Raw genomic sequence first — 20181 nt, 5'->3', positions numbered from 1 at the left:
GATAGAGTGGGCAGTAGGGGAAGGAGGAAAGGAAAAGGGAGGGTAGAGAAAAGGGGCAAACAGTTACATTCTTTTGAGGCTTTGATGAGCATTCACTGAATCCACATTTTATGTGTGAAAGGAGGGGATAGAGGAACAGTCAAATATGCATTTGTCTCATGCTCAATGAACTTGCATTTTTTACATAAAAGAAACATAGAATAGTTAATGAGGAAAATATGCATTTGTCTCAAGTGAGCAGAGGGATGACTCCCAGTCCTGTCTTTGTCCCATACCTGTGAAGATAAGCTGTTAATTTACATGGGGTGAAATCCAACAGAACTCTGTTTTAGGGTAAAGATCTTAAGGCCGACAAGGAATTTCTTTGTGAGAAATTGTGAGGGAGTCCCCCTGGAAGGTATGTGGCCTTCTATCTTTGCAGTTATCTCTTTAGGAGCAAAATGGAAGGCAATTTTGGGTGACTTAGCTCCTAAGCTTAACTTTTCCCTTTCCATAGGGAGTTTGGGGTCCTAAGATTTTTATTTTCCTTTCATGGAAATATGCGAAGGTCCTCACAATTTGCATTAATCTCTTGAGATTATCACAAATACACACACACACACACACACACACACACACACACACACAGTCAGGAAGAATTACCCACAGGAACGCATGCACATATGCTTCCTATCAGAGGTTTCTTTGTTGAATCTTTAATACCAACACAGCACAGAGCCTGGAATAGGGCATGTTCATTAAAACATTGTTGAGTGAATGAGTGAATGAGCTATGGTCCATCAAAGGGTAATTTGAAAGATTTCATAGTTGGCTTTAGTAGAGTGGTTAAGGGTTTGAGCTTTGGAGTCAGAGAGACTTTGGTTCAAATACTGGCTATATGATTTCACTATGGGCAAGTTTTTCCAACCTCTCTAACCCTTATCTGTAAAATGGGAAATACTAATATTATCTCTCTCATAAGGTTTTTGTATGGATTAAATAAGGTAATGCATGTAAGGTACTTAGCACAATGACTGTCACTAAATGAAAATGGGAAAAAAATAACCTTAAAAAGTAGGATAGACTATCCACTTCTAACTAAGGATAAACCAATGACAAAAGTTCTGAATTAATATTAAACATTAAAGCATTAATTAAATTGTAGGTTCTTTAAGTATATGTGTCTAGTCCCTGACTCTCCATCCCCCAAAAAACAACATTGGTGAGGGGTAGTGTTGTGCCTATTCTTGTGATTGTGTGTTGGGGGTGAATAAGAGTGAGCCTGTGAGTCACCTCCACTAGTGGATGGACACAGTTATTTGCTGCCCAGCCCCATTCCAGAAAGGACCTGCTGCCTCGCTGCAGGGAGAACAGTCAGCAAATAGCCTCCAGTTGGGGACAACATCAGCTGCAGAGAGCCACCTCACTCAAGTTCGTGCCCTTCCCAAGATGGCCCAATGTGCAGGTAAATGGAAGGGCATAAAGGTCTGACCATTTGGGCCCTAAACAGGTCAGCTCCCACAAGCCATTTAGCTGCACGGGGCAGGGGTGGCTAAAGCTGTTGTCAGCTTGCATTGTGGCTGGACTTCTCCCTTAACCCACTCCTGCTTCCATCACCCCTTTCCACAGGTGTTGGCCTCAAGGGCACTTCCTAACATCCTGTATAATGACATCTTGGTCTGCCTCCTGGGAACATAGTCTGCCTCAGATCCTGTGGGAACACCCCTCCAGGCATGAGCACCTCTTTGTGCTGGGTGTTGAGAGATGCACATTTTTCAAACATGGCCTCTGAACACAAACTACTTCCTCTGTAGTGCATCCAAATAAATGGTGAACTATTGCACTGATGGAGAAAAATCCATTGTTCTGTTGTATTTATTAACAAACGATATGTATGTTTCTAACATGTCACATAAATCCTGTGTCCTTGTATAGCTGATGGTGACACCCCTCTCTAGATTCCCTTTACTCTGCCAGAGCATCCCTCCCAGCTGCTGTGACTGTTGGCTGCTAACTGCTCACAGCACACCCTTTTTTGAGAATTGAATTGCCCTCATCCGACTGGAGCCACCTCCTCCAGGAATGCCAAACAGGCCCATATCCTGGAGAGGCCCATATCCCATGCCTGATTGTTAGGATACAAAAGGCTGCCCCTTTGCCTCTTGGGGGTACAAATCCATGGTGCTTTGCGTGCCCCAGGGCTCCTTGTGGGATCAGGCTGAGGTTAGACTACAGCTGTTCAGCTGACTGAACTCACACATTTGCTGAATCTGATCCTCTGCCCTGCCCTGCTTCCTCCATTACCATGCAGGTTTCACCTGCGTGTACTTTTTCAATTACTTGCATGAGAATTACTTGCATCCTTTCAATTACTTACATCCTTATCTCAGGTTCTGTGTTTAGGGAACCTAACCTAAGATCATACTTTATGGGTGATTTGAGGAACATTTAAGGATAATTTTTACTCTACATAATTTTAGTCTTATCTATTTATTTCATGAGATAGGATGTCATTGCTTTCTTGTGTGTATTCCCAGTGCCTAGCACAGTTCTGAGACATCATAAGCTCTCAGTTTAACTTTGTTTGAATAAGTGAATGAATGAATAAATGCACCACACTTGTCAGTGTACCCTTGCTTTAACAACCAGCAGGCAATACTATTTAGGGCTCAGTCTTACACTCAGGTTTTCTGAGCCTGAACTGGCACTAGGGCTAGCAAAGACTTTTATGGGCTTATTTTTCCCCAAAAGCAGAGAACTGATAAAATCACACAACCTTGAAACTAAGCATCTCTTGTTATTTGTCTGTAACTCCTCCTGTCCTTTAAAGCATTCTTTCTAAGAGTAGTGAGGACTAAGCTCTGATTTTTTTTTTAATCTTGCCCAATTCCTATCTAAGGGGTCTGGGGAGTCATGCCCTACAAACCATAAATTCTCATCATATGGGTTTTATTTAACCCTGTATATCGTGACTTACTTTGCAATCTGACTCTGGCATAACAAGGAAGAAAATAAAGATATTTTACCCCAAAATGTTTTTCTGCCATATTTTGAAATGGCCCTGCAAAGCCATCCCTTGTGGGAAAAATCCACATTCTATAGAGAATCCCCTTTCCTCCTCCTTTTTTTTCCTTCCTTCCTTCCTTTCCAGATCCAGGTGATAATCAGCTAAGAGCTAGGTGCCCTTTTAGGTCGGATAAGAAACATTTTACGACCTGCTCTCCCTCAAGTCGGCTATCTGAGAGCTTCCTCTGCACAACAAAACTTGGTCTCCACAATCCTTTATCTTAACCTGAACATTTCCTTTCTATTGATCCTAGGTATTCAGATAAACGCAACCAATTGTCTACCAGAAAATATTTAAATTTACCTATAGCCTGGAAGCCCCTGCCCCCCACCCGCCCACTCTGCTTTGAGTTGTCCCCCCTTTCTGAGCCAAACCAATGTATTTCTTAAATGTATTTGATTGATGTCTCATGCCTCCCTAAAATATATAAAACTAAGCTGTTCCCCAACCACCTTGGGCACATGTTCTCTGTACCTCCTGAGGGTTGTGTCATGGGCCATTGTCACTCATATTTGGCTCAGAATAAATCTCTTCAAATGTTTTACAGAGTTTGACTCTTTTCATCAACAGTAGTTACTTCATTTTCTGAGTTCACGTTGGACTGCCCCATGCCTGCTAAACACACACACACACAGACGCACGCAGATGCACATGCACATATGCACACACACATTGTGTGTGAAGGAAGCATTGTGAAGGAAAAGAAGGCAGTGATTCTGTTTCCTAAAGAAAACCGTGGTGATTGTGAGACCAATTCCATCTGACTTCCATTTCGGGTGTCACTAAATAGCTTTGAGGACTGGGGCATGGAATACAATGCAGAGGCCTTCTTTAAAGTGAGCTAAATTGACTGTAGCATTCCCCTCAAATTGGTGGGAGGTAAGAGGGCTTTTCAGAATGGAAATGGAAATGTTCCAAACTGCAGAAATGCTTTTCTTTAGAAAAGACTGTTGGTAAGATTTCACAAAAGTTTATTAAAGATGATACACAGATGATACAAAGCTCTCTATTTCAGTCTGTACTTCTAAGCTTAAAAATCTAAGCAAAAATCCAGTAGTTGGATTTCCAAGCCTATTTAAGAGGCTACAAAGTAGTCATTCCTATAACAGCCACAGATATGTATATAATTGTAATCCCAATTACAATAGGGCCATTTCTTACATCTGTATATCATAAGCGTGCACAATGGACATGTTCAGAGCACAGACTTTGGGGCCAGATAGATCTGGGCATGGAGCAAGCCTTTGCTACCAGTTAGCTGCAACAAGACATGTTGCTTTGACATTTGAGTCTCAGTTCTATTATCTGAAAAATGAAGGAAATAATGCCTGCTTTTTACTTTTCTTTGAGAGAATTAAGTATGTCACATAACATTGAGAGGGTTACCACTTCTCCTAGTTTATCCTGGTTTATCCAGGGCCGATGAGTTTTTTTGTTTGTTTGTTTTGTTTTGAGACAGTCTCACTCTGTCGCCAGGCTGGAGTGCAGTGGCTCAGTCTTTGCTCACTGCAACCTCCGCCTCCCAGGTTCAAGAGATTCTCCTGCCTCAGCCTCCCAAGTAGCTGGGACTACAAGCGTGCACCACGCCTAGCTAATTTTTGTATTTTTAGTAGAGACGGTGTTTCACCATGTTGGCCAGGATGGTCTCGATCTCCTGACCTTGTGGGTCTGCCTGCCTCAGCCTCCCAAAGTGCTGGAATTACAGGCGTGAGCCAGCCACCACGCCTGGCCTGCCAAAAAGTTTTAAAACTAAAGGTCCCACATCCCAGAAACCTACTCAGGCCCCAGCAAACCAGGATGGTTAGTCACCTCAATTACAGCTATTAACATTAATTTTATTTGTAAAAAGATGATGTCAGTCAAACAGCAAATTAAAATATAAAGCCTCATTATACTGAAACGATGACTACTGCTACTGCTACTTCTAAATGTCAACAACAATAACTCTAAAAGTTGTGCTTCCGGATAAAGGACAAACTAGAGTTCTGTAACTCCCATGATATGGGCTCAAAAGGTTCCAAGCCATAAACAAATTCACTTTCAAATAATGACACTGCATTTAAGTTAGCAAATTAAACAATTAGAACAACAATGCATTTTCTCAGAAATGTTTTATGAAAGAGAAGCTGTTGAATCTGAGTCATCGCCGGAAAAGTACCCAACCAAAAGCAGCCATGAGGATGTTTAAGAGGTTGGTAGTCGTTGCAATTGAGGACTAAACTCTGATTTTTTTATCTTGCCCAAATTCCTATCTAAGGGGCCTGGGGAGTCATCACCTACAAACCATAAATTCTCATCAGATAGGCTGTGTTCGACTCTGTATATTGTGTCTAACTTTCCAGTCTGACTCTGGCATAACAAGGAAGAAAATCAAAATGTTTTACCCCAAAATATATTTCCCTGACATATCTTAAAATTGCCCCACAGAGTCTCTTGTGGGAAAAATCCACATTCTAGAGAGAATCCTTTTTCCCCTTTGTTTTCCTTTCTTCCTTCCCAGATCCAGGAGATAATCAACTAAGAGCCAGCCACCCCGTAAGTCTGTAAAAAATTTACAACCTGCTCTCTCTATAGTCTGCCATCTAAGAGCTTCCTCTACACAATAAAACTTGGTCTCCACAATCCTTTTTCTTAACCTGAACATTCCTTTCTATGGATCCCAGGTCTTTAGACAAACTCAACCAAAAAATGTTTAAATTTACCTATAGCCTGGAAGCCCCCGCCCCCCTCCTGCCCACTTTGCTTTGAGTTGTCCCGCCTTTTTAAACCAAACCAATGTATTTCTTAAATGTATTTGATTGATGTCTCATGCCTCCCTAAAATATATAAAACCAAGCTGTGCCCCAACCACCTTGGGCACATGTTCTCAGGATCTCCTGAGGGCTGTGTCATGGGCCATGGTCACTCATATTTGGTTCAGAATAAATCTCTTCAGATATTTTAGAGTTTGACTCTTTTCGTCAACACAAGCTAGTTACAACTCAAAAACCTTAGATTTCAAGCCCAAACAAGAGAGAGAAAGAAGATGAGAAAAAGAACTACAATGCCAGATATTTTATCTAGAAGTTTGGAGAAGTGAGTTGTTTTGCCCTCTGCTGAGAAGAGCAACATAAATACAAGAAACAATCACACCATTTTGTCCCTCAGTGCCTGTGATGATTTATACAACATATTTTCCCCTCTGATGTAGTTTTCAGCCAGCCAAACCTTTTTATTTAACATCACACCCCCATCCCTTTTTAATGACAGGAAAAGAAAATGTGTTTCTATTGCAATTACTGGCTTAAAAAAAATGTATGGCCCCCAATTCCATAATGAGAGGAGCCTAATTAGCACCTTTTTCTCATGCAGCCGTGCCAATCCTTCCTCTACTTCTAACATTCTTGTTTTGTGAGTTTTATCACCATTGACTCTTGCTAATGGACCACCTCTGGTTTCTCACCTAGTTTTATAGCTTTTCAACTCTTTCCTTACCTTATTTTAATTTCTGCAGCTTTACTACCCCATGAATCATAGATTTTAGTCTTCTTGATACTGCCTCTTTAATTAAAAGTAGCCTGCCATTTCTCAAGGGTAACCAGATTGACCGTGATAACCTCTTGGCAGTCTCTGATCCAGATGGACTTGTTTATCTTGGGGTTCAGATGTCAATAATCAGCCCATTTCCTGTGGAGGCTGGGACAGCTTGGCTGCTCCTGGAGACCTGGATTCAAGACTGCAGATACCTTTGTTCAGCCTTTTCTCACTTTCCCCCCAAATGGAAATAGAGATGTTCTCGGCTTTCTTGAACTCCACAAATATATCTGTACCTAACATGGGATTATACAAACCTTTTCATAGTTCTTCGCAGACAACAAAGAAAAGCACGGCTTCTGAGATTATGATGTGTGAGACACCAATTTTTCTGTGTAAGTAGTATTTTTAATTATAAAAGGAAGACATAAGTATGGCAAAAAGAAATTCAAAGAGTAGAGAAGGGTTTCTAGTGCCTTCCCCAGAGATAATTATGGCTAATATTTTCTTATGGAATATTGCAGAGATTTTCTAGGCATATACAAGCACAGGGCTCTGTTATTCTCTCTCCCTATATTCTTTACTTCCTTCCTGGCCTTTAACCACAGTTTAAATTATGCATTTATTTTTTAACTTCTTTTTTACTTCCTCCTCATATTGTAAACTTCAAGACAGTAGGAACCTAGTCTATATCGTTCATTATAGTATCGCCAGACTCTAATTTAGTGCCTGTCGCATAATAGACACTCAATAAATAATTTGACCATGAATACATGTGTGAAGATAAATCTTCAGAAAGAAAAGAAAAGAAAAATCCCTGGGAACAGAAACTGTGCATTGCCCTGCCTCAGTGTCCCAGAACTTTCCTGCAAGATTTCAATTACGTCCATGATTAATCATTCCTTGCACCATCCCTGAGAGACAGGTGGGAATGTTACTGTATTCGCTTTTCCAATGAGGCAGCTGAAACCACTCAGGCAAATGCAATTAACTCAAGGCCAATGTCAATATGGGTGATGAGTCAAACTAAAGATGGTGGCCCCAGGTTTCATATCCCACCTCTCACAACTCTGCCAAAGCTCACTCTAAATTCTCCACCATTAAGTTTCAGATAATGGGAAGGAAGAACTTGGGGCTTAGACAGAGACAGACCTGGGTTTGAATTTGAACACAGCCAAATCATGACTCCTTGGGCCATGTTGACCAGATATCTAGTTTCTGAGCCTCTGTTTTCCCAGGTAGGAAATGATGCCGCTTACTTTTTAGAGTTGTAGGGGTTAAAAATGATGTCATAGTGTGTCTGCCACGTTGTAGGCACTTCAAAATATTAGTTGTATCCTCTCTTCCTTCCCAAAAGATTAAAGACGAGAGCTTTGGCAGCTGCAACTCCAGATGTTTGACTTCTTTTCAGACAGGTCTCATGAAAGGAAGATACACAATAACACACCCTAATTGTTCTCAAATTCTGTGAATTTATTTGCTGCTGCTTTGTGAATTTGTACGGCATTAATGCAAGGTCAGTCAGGGGATATTTGATCTTAGCAACTCCACCGAGGGCCAGCTGCTAGCCTCGGAACACAGGGGTCAGACTATGCTGCAGGTAAAACTCTCAAGAATCCTCCAAGCCTGGAGCACATTCTGTGCAGACCACAGCCCCCTTCCCCATCTACACTTAGACTTACTCACCCTGGGAGTTTGTATCAAGTGCCAAAAGGAGTTGTTGCTTTTCAACTTGAACCTCAGATAGAAGATCAGACATTAGGAAGGCAGCAGAACCTGCTTTAGAAAAGCAACTGGGCAACCACAGAACAGTCATCACAGGATGGTGGTGCAGAGCCGGGATAGGTGGGGTCGAAGCTATGGGAACCTTTTCTAATCTGAGTGATGACTAGGCTGTCTCAGTTAATCGACACGTAGGTAGTGAGTACCTGTTAGGTTCATAACCCTGAAGTAGGCTCAAGAGTCAAGGGAAGAATATAAAGAAAAATAAGGCAGTCTCTGCCCTGAGAGCCTTCCAGTTGAACTGGTTTGACTGCAGACCCTTACATGAATACCGAGTCTTACAAATCTCTACAAGAGGTAGCAGCCAGTAGGTAGGTGCACATCTCTGTATTGCTAAATTGCTTCCTTTTTCCCCAGGCTTGCACTACACAGGACACCAAAGTGCCCTTCTAATAGCTTTCCCTCTCTGGTTTTCCCAGAGGTTTCTGTTGTTCGCTCCCTCCTTTTAATGTCCTGTTTTTGTTTTTCTGGGAGAGACTCATATTTACTTTCCAAACTCTTCCTTGATATGTCTCATATTAGTGTTATCCAGGAGAAATCCTGGGCTGATCCTAACCTCCTGTCTTGATCAGGTCTCCTATCTCTGTGGACCTTCACCTGTCTTTCCCAGACTGGGCCAGGCCTTGCCAATGATGTTGACCAGACACTGGGGGAGGGGGCAGGAGGAGGAGGAGGAGAAAAATCCTTAGCTGAGAATCAGTCCCCGTGCTAATTCCTTTAGCACGGTCCAGTCACTTTGTCAAGAATAATAAAGCAACTTGAAAATATGCAGCTTCTGAAGACAGGAGGGTTCCCTGGAAGGCCAGCCACATGTCAGAGCCTTTTCTACTTGAGCTATAGCCACATATACATTTTTACTGTAGCTGAATACTTGAGGAGGTATTTTAAGGGCTGGGAGGGGTGGGGCGGAATAAGAGTCCTAAGCCTAAGGAAATGGCACATTCAGGTTAGAGAGTAAATGTTTGGAGGCAGCCCAAAGTTCCTGAACAACTAATTAGCAGGAGAAGACAAGCAACTACAGCGCTGCCTCTCGTGTTGTTTGTTGAGCTCAGGTAGGGAGCTGGATGAAGGAGACCAAGCCAATGATTTATCAGACACTGCGGAGTCAGTAAGGCCCCAAATGCCTGGGGAAATCAAGGTGCAATAAAGAGAAAGAGCTCCCCACCGAGACAGTCAGTTCCAATTTATGAAAGATCATTTTTTGCCGCAATCTTCTTGCCAGTTAACACCTATTAACACCGGCATAAGGCGGGGGGATTGGAGGGAATTGACAAAAAGGAAGATATGGTTTGTTTGATGGGACATGAAGTAGAGAAGGGCTCCAAACACAAGGTGCTGTTGCTCACAGCCATGAGCAACATTAGTTGCCCCATCACCCTTCGGAAAACAGTTTAAACGTGAGGTGGCATCTGCATTAAATAGAGTAGCTGCTACACCTGACTAGTGACCTTCTACTTCCTTCACAGCACCATTCACAGAGTCTATAAATGCTTTATTTATTCTATATTATTTGGCTCCCAACCCACCTCCATTAAAACTAGCAGCTTCTTCAGAGCAAAAGCCATGTCTGTCTTTTCTACCTCTGGATCCTTGGCACTGAAACAGTGCCTGGCACCTAGACAGCACTCAATGAACATTTGATGAATGAATCTTAAGAGTAGTTATAGGAACTGATGAAAAAATGTTCCAGGCCTGGCAAGGATTGCCTTTCACATACAAATTTGTTTTGTAAATCTGAAGGGCAGCACTGCAGTAGGCCTGTGGATGAGGACACATGCTTCATGAAAGGGGTCTTCTAGAGAAGGAAAGCTTTAAAAAAAAATGCCAAAGAACCACCAACCAGGTGGCCTGATGGTGCCTAAGGGGAGCATGGTGAAATGCTAGTAGCTCATATAGGGGTGCAATGGAAGACTGGAAGAGGCAAGTGGATACTGACTGAGCCAGATACTGAAAATGCACAAAGCTTTGGTCCAGAGTCTAAGAGACACACTAGGAAAAAAAACAGTATATCAAAGGCCCAGGAGGGAATAGAAAGAAAAGTATTTTCTTTGGGCAAATAGTAGGCAGTTGAGAGCCTTCCTGAGTGTTGGTATGAGGTAGCTCTGCTGACAGAAGCATCAATCATAGGTAAACTTAGCTTCTAAACTAACATCTTAGACAGAAAACCTTTGCCTTGGCCTTTGAGGGACTCAGAATGGCCAGTGACTGGTGAGGTCTCAGGATGTAAAGACTACTGATTATCTTTTAAATATAAACCCTTAAAACTGAAGTTATCAGCTCCCTGATCTTATTTTGAAAATAGTTACAACACAGCCATGTTCATTTAATTATGAAAACAAAAGCTGCACAGGCTGCTCATTGATATGCATCATCTGCCCAGGGGTGCTGCACTGGGCACATGTGTGTGGTCATCACTCCCCTGTGACAGTTTCCACTGCTGCTGAAGCCCTATGGGGGCTGACTCTGCCTGCCCCATTTTAAAGCCCCATGAGCTCCCAAAATGTGTGTGGGGTGTGTGTGTGTGTGTGTGTGTGTGTGGCATGGGGGCGTGCTTTCCCTAGCTATATCTGAGTCTCAATTCCCATCTGTAAATTGGAGACAGCAATGTCAACATTTTAGAGTTATTGTGAGGATTAAGAGATAATATGACAAAGTGCTTAGCACCCTATGTCATACCTAGACCACACATGAATAAATAGTTGGTAGTGGCCAGGTGCAGTGGCTCACACCTATAATCCTAGCACTTTGGGAGGCTGAGGCAGAAGGATTGCTTGAGCTCAGGAGTTTGAGACCAGCCTGGGCAACATAGTGAGATCTCCTCTCTGCAAATAATTAACAAATTGGCCGGGCATGGTGGTGCGTGCCTATGGTCCCAGTTAGTTGGGAGGCTGTGCTTGAGCCCAGGCATTGGAGGCTGCAGAGATCAGTGACCGAACCACTGCACTCCAGCCTGGGTGATAGAGTGAGACCTCATCTATAAATAAATAGATAAATAAATAAATAAATAAGTAGTTGCTACCACAAGGAAGACAGACTAAGCACAACTTACTGATTTTTAATTCTTTTGTTCCATAACTGGAACTCAACCACTGCTAGTTAGAGTATAAAGCAGCATAACCACTTTGGAAAACTATTTGTCAATGTCTATGAAAGTCAAATATACCCCTGTCCTATGACCCAGCAATTCCACTCCTAGGTATATTCCCAAAAGAAGTGCTGTCCACCAAACCATACACACAAACATTAAAAGCTGTATTGTTCACAATAGCCCCAAACTGGAAACAACCCAAATGTTTATCAAGTAAAATGGGTAAATTGCAGTGTATTCATATAAGGAAATATACATAACAATGAAAATGAGAAAATTATTGCAACTCAGAACAATATGGGTGATTTTCACAAGGATAATGTTGAGCAAAAGAAGCCAGACATGAAATAGCTCACACTTGTATGATTCTATTTATAAAAGTCTCAAAAATAAACCAAACTGATCTATAATACTAGGAGTGAGAAGAATGGTGACATTGTGGATTTCTGGGCTGGTGATAATGTTCTATGTCTTCATCTACATGATGGTTACATGGATGTGCTACCTTATAAGAATTCATTGAAGTTATGAGTTGCATTTCTTTGTGTATGTATGTGGTATGTGGTAGCCTGCATTATTGCTCCTAATTCTTTGCTCTCTCTCCACTTTGGACAGAGTATGTTTCCCTGCTTAAAGTTGGGCTTGTCCATTTGACTTGCTTTGGCCAATGGGATATTAGTCAGTATGATGTGAGCAGAGACACGAAATGTGTTCAAGTAGTTTGGTTTTGCCCCCTTGGGTTTCTGCCATAGTCATAAGAATATACCCCAGAAAGCTACTGCTTTCTTGGCCTGATTTCCAGAATAATATATATGGAACAGACTGAGCCAGCCCTGGAAAAGTCAGACTGAGCCTATTTAAGTTACAGCTGACCATGGTGGTGGTGGTGGGGGTGGGGGGAGGTGTTGTCTCAAGCAACTGAATGTTGCTGTGTTTTGTTATGCAGCATTATTGAGGCAACAACTGACTAATACACTATTCATTTTTAAAATGTACTTGAAGCTCTTATGTTCTATCTTCTTAAGAGAAACCTTTTCCAATTTAAAGTTACCAACATCCTTCTACAACACTTATATGGCCTTATTCATGTAACTCAATCAAATGAACCTCAGTTTCCTTGTCTATAAAATGAGGATAATGCTTACTTCACAATGCTCTTAGGGGAACTTAAGGAGCCAGTATACTCAAAAGCACTTTGTAAACTGCAAAACATAATTTTAAAGTGATGGATGAGGGGGGCAGGAAATGAGGTGGGGAAACAAGTGTATGGATCATGCCATCCACCAGGCAAAGCTGCTTCCTCTTGACCATGGCTCATCCTGGCTCAGAGGGTAAGGGCACAAGTGTGGGAAGGAGACTAGAAGACAAATATCTGGGCCTGTGGTAGAGCAGTCACCAAGCTTCTGAACGTAGTTCTGTGGGTCCAGACTGTCTTGAGAGATGGCAATGATGATTAGGTCTCTAGAAGGCCACCTTATGCACAGGCAAAGTAGACAATACAGAACTCTAGGAAGGACACCACAACCCTGAAGTCTACACCCCCCATTACCTTCTCCAGTGTCTGCAGGGCCACCATTAGTGTTTCATTTAAGTGGATTATGGTGCTGTATGCCTAACTATCCCCTGTTAATCCTTACTGCCGTTCTTACCTATATCCTAGTTTATAAGAGCAGGCCCATCTGTTCACTCATTTTGGTATTATTTCCATTGTGTGGATAATGAACCTGAGATTCTGAGAGATTAAGTCATTTCTGAAAGGTCCTTAGTTAATGAGCTTTAGAGATGAATTTGCAACAGGTTTTCTGACCAAAACTTAGAGAGGCAACTCACTGATATGAGCAAGAATTCCATCATTAGATAATGAGTTGTACTCTGAGAAAACAGGTGGCATTGGTCCGACGGGACAGGACCAGTAAGTTTTTGGAACTGGGGGCTAACCTGATTAAGCCTATCAAACTTAACCTGCATTGCTTTCTTTTAATCACTTACTTCTAGTTAATCTTAAAACCCATATAGCTAAAAGTCCCATAGCTAACCAATCCACTAGCTTTGTTACAGACTACATATCTGACATATAGATCACCACTGTAACAGTTGCTTAAAGTTGTTTTTCAGGAACTTGGGCTTAGCTCTTGTCCAGTTAAAGCCAGTTGAGATCACTGACCCTTCAACTGGGTTTGTAGAAATGCCCAAGAGGTGACCTTTTGAAGTCAGAAGGCCAAAACTCTTCCTGAAGATCATGCAAACACAGCCATTTTCTGAACATGAGTCCTGTGAAGAGCCATGAACCATGACTATGCAAGCACAGACCACTGATTATTTCACTTTCCCCCACTGCCAATCATCTTTCCCCATGCCTTAGATTACCCAGCTTCTTTATCTCATAGATAGCCCTAAACCCTATCTTTGTGGAGGCAGATTTGGGATCTGTTCTTCTGCCTCCTCACTTGGCTGCCTCATGAATAAACTTTCTCTTTTGCAAAACCCATTGTCACAGTGATTGGTTTGCTGTGCACAGACAGAATGAACCTGGTTCAGTATAATTTTGACAGAAGAGATAGGAGAAAATGGGTATGGAGCCTAGGGTAAGCAGTGGATTTTGAAGGGGGTGGGGCATAGGGAAGATAAGGAAGTCAGAAGGAGGAACTGGGTGGAAGAGGAAGAGACTGCAGATGCCTGAGCCCAGCCTACTAAGAGTGCTCATTCTGGGCTGCCCCTCCTGTACCCATAAGAGGAGCTTCCCAACAATAGCTCTGGGAGAAAAGAAAGGATGCCTGCCACGTCCAGGGACATCACTGCCCTGCCTCTTCCAAGAGTCTGGGGATGATGCTGTCACCACATTCTGCTATGGGAGCCACCCTTGGGGGCCCTTCCACTGCCCACCTGGTTGGAGGGCCTGAGTAAAATGCGAGGCTTGTTTCCAACCACTCTGATCTTCTCTTTCCTTCCTTTGCCCACTCCCTGAGACTCTCTGCCAACCCCTGAGACTGGCCAGCTGCCTGGCCTAAGACTGGTTCCTCTAACCAGCACAGTCCTCACCATCAACATGGTGACAGTGGCCACAGAAAACAAGATACTTGAATAAAGCTCTACTTAAGCAAACATACATATGGAAACAAAAAGCAGCAACCCTCAAGGCAGGGTTTTGGGGTGGGGTTTGCAGCAATTTTTACATGGGTGGGGTAGAGACTTTTTATTTCCAAGATGAGCCATCCCTGGTCCCTCCCTGGACATAGCTGCTGGATGGCTCCGCCCTGAAGCAAGCCCTGCCCCCATTCTCCAGTCCCCAATTGCTTCTGTGGCTGCAACCCTACCTCTGTGGTCTGAAGGCCATTCTGTTTCTGGGTCAGAGGGCCTGAGCTGAGGCTCTGGGGATTTGGGCACTGGGTCTCACAGTTCGTCTTCTTCTCTGGGTTGGATATTCCACCTGGGACTGTAGATCGGGGCACACCATTGGAGGGCAGTCCATCTTCCAGCACGCCTGGGGGAGGTAAGCAGAGGATGGAACCAGAAGCTTGCACATGGCAAATGTTGCAAACAATCCCAAAATGGTGGAGAAAAAGGTAGTCAAAATGGAAAAACAAAAGTTGCCAGAAATCCCACCATGCAGAGCTACCCTTTTCTGTAAGAACATGTATGCTTTGTACAAAAAGGAGATTTTAAAACAATTCTGTAACCTGAAATTTTTACTTAATGATACCTTGATGACTTTTTTCTATACCATTAAATATTCTGCCATGTTATTTTTCACATGTCTATGTCATCATTTATTTACGTAATCCCCTTTGCTTGGATATTTGTTTCCACATTTTCATAATAAATCCTACTGTGATGAAATACCTTGTGGTTAAAGCTTTATTTTAAATTACTTCCTTGGGATAAATTCCTAGAAGTGGGATTACTGGCTTGAAGGTTATATAAATGTTGGGTTTTTATTTTGTTTTGTTTTTTAGAGAGACGGTCTCTCTCTGTTGCCTAGGCTGGAGTGTAGTGGCATGATCATAGTTTGCTGCAGTCTCAAACTCCTGGGCTCAAGTGATCCTCTCATCTCAGCTTTCCAAGTAGCTGGGACTAAAGGCACGTGTCACCATGCCCGGCTAATTTTTGTATATTTTTTGTAGAGACAGGGTCTCACTATGTTGCCCAGGCTGATCTTGAACTCCTGGCCTTGAGCAATCCTCCCACCTAAGTCTTCTAAAGTGCTGAGGTTACAGGCATGAGATAACATGCTTGGCCAATACAGAGATTTTTTTTTAATAGCTCCAGCTCAAAGTGTTGGACTGAGTATATGTGCCTTTTACAACAAATGCCAAGAAATGATAGAAGTTTAAATAAATAGCCTCACTGAAAAGGGAGAGGACTACACTGAGGAGTTAATAAAGGATGAACAGAATCTTATCGGAAAGAGAAAAGGTGGCCCAGGAAGCATGACAGGGAATGCTAAGTAAGATGTCAGAAGCTGACAGAGTTTCTGCCATAGTTACAGGGAGGCAAGGAGCAGCAAGGTAGCCTGGACTTTCTACTCTTCCACCTGCTGAGGCCAGTCAGCAACAATAGAGGAGTCTGTATGGGGCAGGGACTAGAGAGAAGGGCAGTGCTCTCAGGAGCTGGAGACACCTGAGAGAAAGAAAAACCCAGGTTAAGAAGACTGGTATTTTGAAAATAGTGCCAAGAGTTAGGCCAATAGTAGTTCCCATCCCTGCTCTCCAAATGGCTCTCTCAAATAGATGCAGATGACATTCTAGCAGGAAACTTCAGTTACAAAAATCAGTACAAAAACAAGAATGAGCAAACATTTGAGGAAGGCCAACACCATAAAAAAGAGACAACTAACTCTGCAATGGAGATCCCCAAAAGAAATGGAGTTAATATGGTATTCAGAAAAGAATTTTCAATAAGTATAGTCAATCTGCTCAGAAAAATGGAGATAATAAAACCACAAAATGAGGACAACAGTTACCCAAAAATGTTCAATCAGAGATATTTGAAATAATAATCTTAAATGTTGAAAGAAAAAAACCTCAATAGAGAAGCTGAATAACACAATAGACAGAAAGAGCAGTTTAGTGAGCTGAAAGGGCAGGCCAAGGAATTCTCCATAGTAGCACAGAGGGCTGAACATTATTAGGAAATCCAGTAAATTAAGCCTTGATCTAATAAGAGTTTTAGATGAGAGGCTAGAGAAGATTGAGGGGAAGCAATATTCACAGAAATAATAAAGATTTCTTAGAACCAAAGAAAGATGTGAAACCTCAATTTGAAGTAGGTTACCAAATACTTGGCAAGAGAAGCCCAACCTAAGACAGACCTTAGGGAAGTTTCAGAACATAAATGATATCAAGAACAGCTTCAGAAGAGGAAAAAAAACATCAAGAGTGAGACTGACATCAAATTTTCATTCATCTTATGAAAACATTGTTTCATAAGAAGACATGAAACAATGTTTTCAAGATTTCAAAGGATATACACATTTTTAAGTCTTTTGCAATATATTTTCAAATTTACCTCTAAAAGTCTGTCTTCTGTTGACCATCTGCCAACAGTATATAAGACAGCAATATTCCCTAAATCCTGACAAATACTGAATATTTTCTTTTCTGGTTTTCATCTTTGTCATTTTAAGAGGCAAAATAAAGTATCTCATTTGTTGGATTAATGCTTCTTGATTTATTAAAGATGTTATATTATTTGTATGCCTAATGACTAATTGTGTAGGTTTATATTTTAATTGTAAAGTCATTTGTTTCTCTTTCCTTTGGGGTATTTGCCTGGGCTTGCTTTTAATCTAACGTAAAGAAAAACAAACAAAATCCTTTCCCTGGGTGTTGAGAAATTATTTGCCATGGGGCAGGCATCAGAAGTGCAGTGTATTTTTGTATATCAAGGGCGGGAGGGTGTTGACTGGCAGAGTTGCTAAGACTGCAGTTCCCATGCAGTGAGATGGCAGTGTCCACAGGACACCTATCTGTGTGTCACCCACTTGCTCTGCCAAATGCTAATGAGCTTTCAACTGTGACCGTGGGATAGAAATCAGAATTCAAAACATTGAAAGTCACAGTGGAAAATACCTGGTCCAGAGCTCCCTGACTGGCAGGCCTCAGCACATTGGGGTGCTGTGATGGATTCAAGGTGAACAGAGAAATGGATTCCTGTAGCTAGGCTTGCCCCAAATCCTTGTGGCTTCCTTCCTCCACCAATCACAGCCTGCCCCTGCTCTTCCCATTCCCACCTGTTCTCCATCCTGTACCTAAAGGGGCCTGAGATGCATGTGTACGAACACCACAGTACACATGTCTCATCTCTGCCCACTCCCTGCAAACAGCCTGGGGCTAGGGCAGTGTACACCTGCAGAAGAGATCAGGAAAACAGGCCCATAAAGACCCTGGAAGCAGGCTTGGTGTGGATTTGGATTTGGTGTGATTCAGACTGGATTCCAGGGTCCCAGCACCCACAGAAGAGCCTAGAATAGTGCTACTCAGTGTCCTCCAGGGACCAAACTGTTGTTACTGTCTGCTGTGGGATACATTTAAGAACTGATTGCAAGCATTTACAAATTTCTGTAGCAACTTGACATTGCCAGAACATCCAAAGGCAGACTTGTCTGACTGAACTTACTGATTGAGCAGGGTGCAAACTAGGTTGAGTGCTTTTAAACTCATGGGGTGAGTCACAAGTGGGGTGAGTTGTGTATTAATCACACCAAGTAGGACCACGTATTTGTCTGTGATGGACTGGGGGAATAAAAGCAATGAATTATGAAGGAGGGCTGAGGCTTTGGTAGATATATCCCCTTGGCCTCTGGATAACTCACCCTGTGGGAAGGGTGGGGCTGATGGGGTAAAAGGGGCAAGGGGTGTCTGAAGCACAAGACCAAGGTAGAGACTCCGTTTCCTAAGCCTAGGGTAGAACTGCCTTCAGCCCTTGGGGCTGCTGAATGGGAGTCAATGCTGGCCAGGGCTCCCTTTGCTTGCTGTTTCCCCCAGTGTGCCATACAGATGTTGCCTTGTTTTTTTGAGATGGAGTCTCGCTGTGTCACCCAGGGTGGAGTGCAGTGGCATGATCTCAACTCACTGCAGCCTCTGCCTCCTGGGTTCAAGCAACTGAACTGCCACAGCCTCCTGAGTAGCTGGGACTACAGGCATGCGCTACCACACCCAGATAATTTTTGTATTTTAAGTGGAGGTGGAGTCTCACTGCGTTGGCTAGGCTGGTCTCAAACTCCTGGCCTCAAGTGATCCACCTGCCTTGGCCTCCCAAAGTGCTGGGATTACAGGTGTGAGCCCCCACACCCAGCCTCCAGATGTTGCCATTTTCTATGTGCATCATGACTTGGTACCTGGGTCAAAGGTCTGTGAGAGGCCCCTACTGAGCCATCCACTGAATGCACCATGATTCTGCCAGCCTGGATGGGGATGGCCACTCCCTTGTCATACCTGAGACACTTCAAGGGGCACACCTGACCCCAATCCTCCCTATGCCTATGGCCAGGTCCCTCTGGGGGTTGATGGACATGAAACACTGCTCCCTTCTCCCTTCCCCCAATGCAATCCAGTTGCTGATCCACAAGGAGGGCAGCAGGGAAGCAAGGAGAGGCCTAACGCACCAGGATCAAGAGCAGGCAGCAGGGAACATATCCCAGGGAGGCAGAAAGGCAACAGCAAGTGGGGCCAAGTATGATTTAGAGCTCCAAGCCCGGGGACACGCTCCATTGTCCATTGGATTTACTTATAAAACACACATTAAAAGACAAAATTATGAAGGATTTCAAGATGGTTCCTGCAGAGCATTAGATCCTAAGCGCAGGGCCCCTTGTGAGCCCAGGAGGCCCTGTGAGTCTGCACTGGCTGCACATTCACGAAGCCATCCCTGCCAACCCATAAAACAGACCAAGGTAGAGCTGCCATAACTGAGGTGCCAATGGCCAGTCCTTCCCTCTCAGCAGCTCCTCCTATCCCTGGCATCTTTGCTAAGCCTAAGGGCTGCTAGAAACACAGTTTAAAAATCCATCATTTGGTCTAGAGTTTTCATTTTTCACTGGTGGCCAAACAAAAATAACAACTTTAGTTTCTTAACCCCCCAGTCTAGACTTCCTCATCTATTAAATGGAGATAATACTGCCACCTTCATGGGGCGGTTGTAAAGATTAAGTGAGACCATATCTAAAGGTTCTAACAACGCCTGCACACATATTGCACTGATTATTGGTGGCATAGCCTGTCCCCGCCTCTGGCCCCTCTCCATCAGCCACACTGGTTGCATTCCTGACTTATGAGTCACACAACCAGCTAAGTGCTAAGCCACTGGCTTACTGAGTATGATGAAACAAAGAAGCTCTGTGATAAGCAGGGCCAGCTTGGGGGATTGGCATTTGCCAAACAATGAGCAGGGGTCATCTGCCGAGTGTGGTCAAGAGGACACCCCAAGGGGTTAGGAATATAAGGTAATTTTCTGTTACTTCTATCTGTAACAAACCAGGTGATTTTGCTGCATGGATTTAATTTAACTCATATTTTCTAGTTATGAAAATAGATTCAATGTTAGAAAACTTTTAGAATTCAGAAAAACACAAAGGAAAAATAATTTTTTTACCTCCTCACCCAGCGATATGTCCTGTGTAGGAGACCAGAATGTGCCACCCCAAAATATGCCACTTTGGCATAAGGATTATTTTAAGCTGAAGGCAATGGAAAAGTAGTTACAAAACGTTCTCTGCCACCACCTCCCACCCGCCCCCTCCCCCTGCCATTTGCCT

At 43.0% G+C, this 20181-nt stretch overlaps 2 protein-coding genes across 36 annotated transcripts in view; one reads left to right on the top strand and one right to left on the bottom strand.

The window, feature by feature from the left end:
* BAALC (BAALC binder of MAP3K1 and KLF4) overlaps positions 1–20181 on the bottom strand; it is a 97875-nt gene that overhangs the window by 2509 nt on the left and 75185 nt on the right. The window contains exon 2 of one of the 2 annotated variants that reach the window (XM_009244008.4): positions 14744–14910. The exons of the other annotated variant lie outside the window; for it this stretch is intronic. Within the exon in view, the coding sequence (XP_009242283.1) occupies positions 14744–14910 (167 nt within the window). The remainder of the gene's footprint in view (positions 1–14743; positions 14911–20181) is intronic. 2 annotated transcript variants of the gene reach the window in all.
* Positions 1–20181, top strand: part of LOC134761961 (uncharacterized) — a 159082-nt gene that overhangs the window by 69454 nt on the left and 69447 nt on the right. For 12 of the 34 annotated variants that reach the window (XR_010141244.1, XR_010141240.1, XR_010141246.1 and 9 more), the window contains 2 exons: positions 1310–1444; positions 1609–1836. The exons of 14 other annotated variants lie outside the window; for them this stretch is intronic. Coding sequence is in view for 4 of the 20 variants with exons in the window: in XM_063726748.1 (XP_063582818.1) it covers positions 1310–1444; positions 1609–1677 (204 nt within the window). In the remaining 16 variants the exon portion in view is untranslated. Of the gene's footprint in view, positions 1–1309; positions 1445–1608; positions 1837–19659; positions 19870–20181 lie in introns of those variants that run through there. 8 more of the 34 variants (XR_010141266.1, XR_010141275.1, XR_010141271.1 and 5 more) reach the window with 2 other exon arrangements.

This window comes from Pongo abelii, chromosome 7 (assembly GCF_028885655.2).
Source record: "Pongo abelii isolate AG06213 chromosome 7, NHGRI_mPonAbe1-v2.0_pri, whole genome shotgun sequence".
Classification (NCBI taxonomy): Eukaryota; Metazoa; Chordata; class Mammalia; order Primates; family Hominidae; genus Pongo; species Pongo abelii.
The sequence above is the reverse complement of the archived record's forward strand: the minus strand, read 5'-3'. Positions and strand labels throughout refer to the sequence as shown.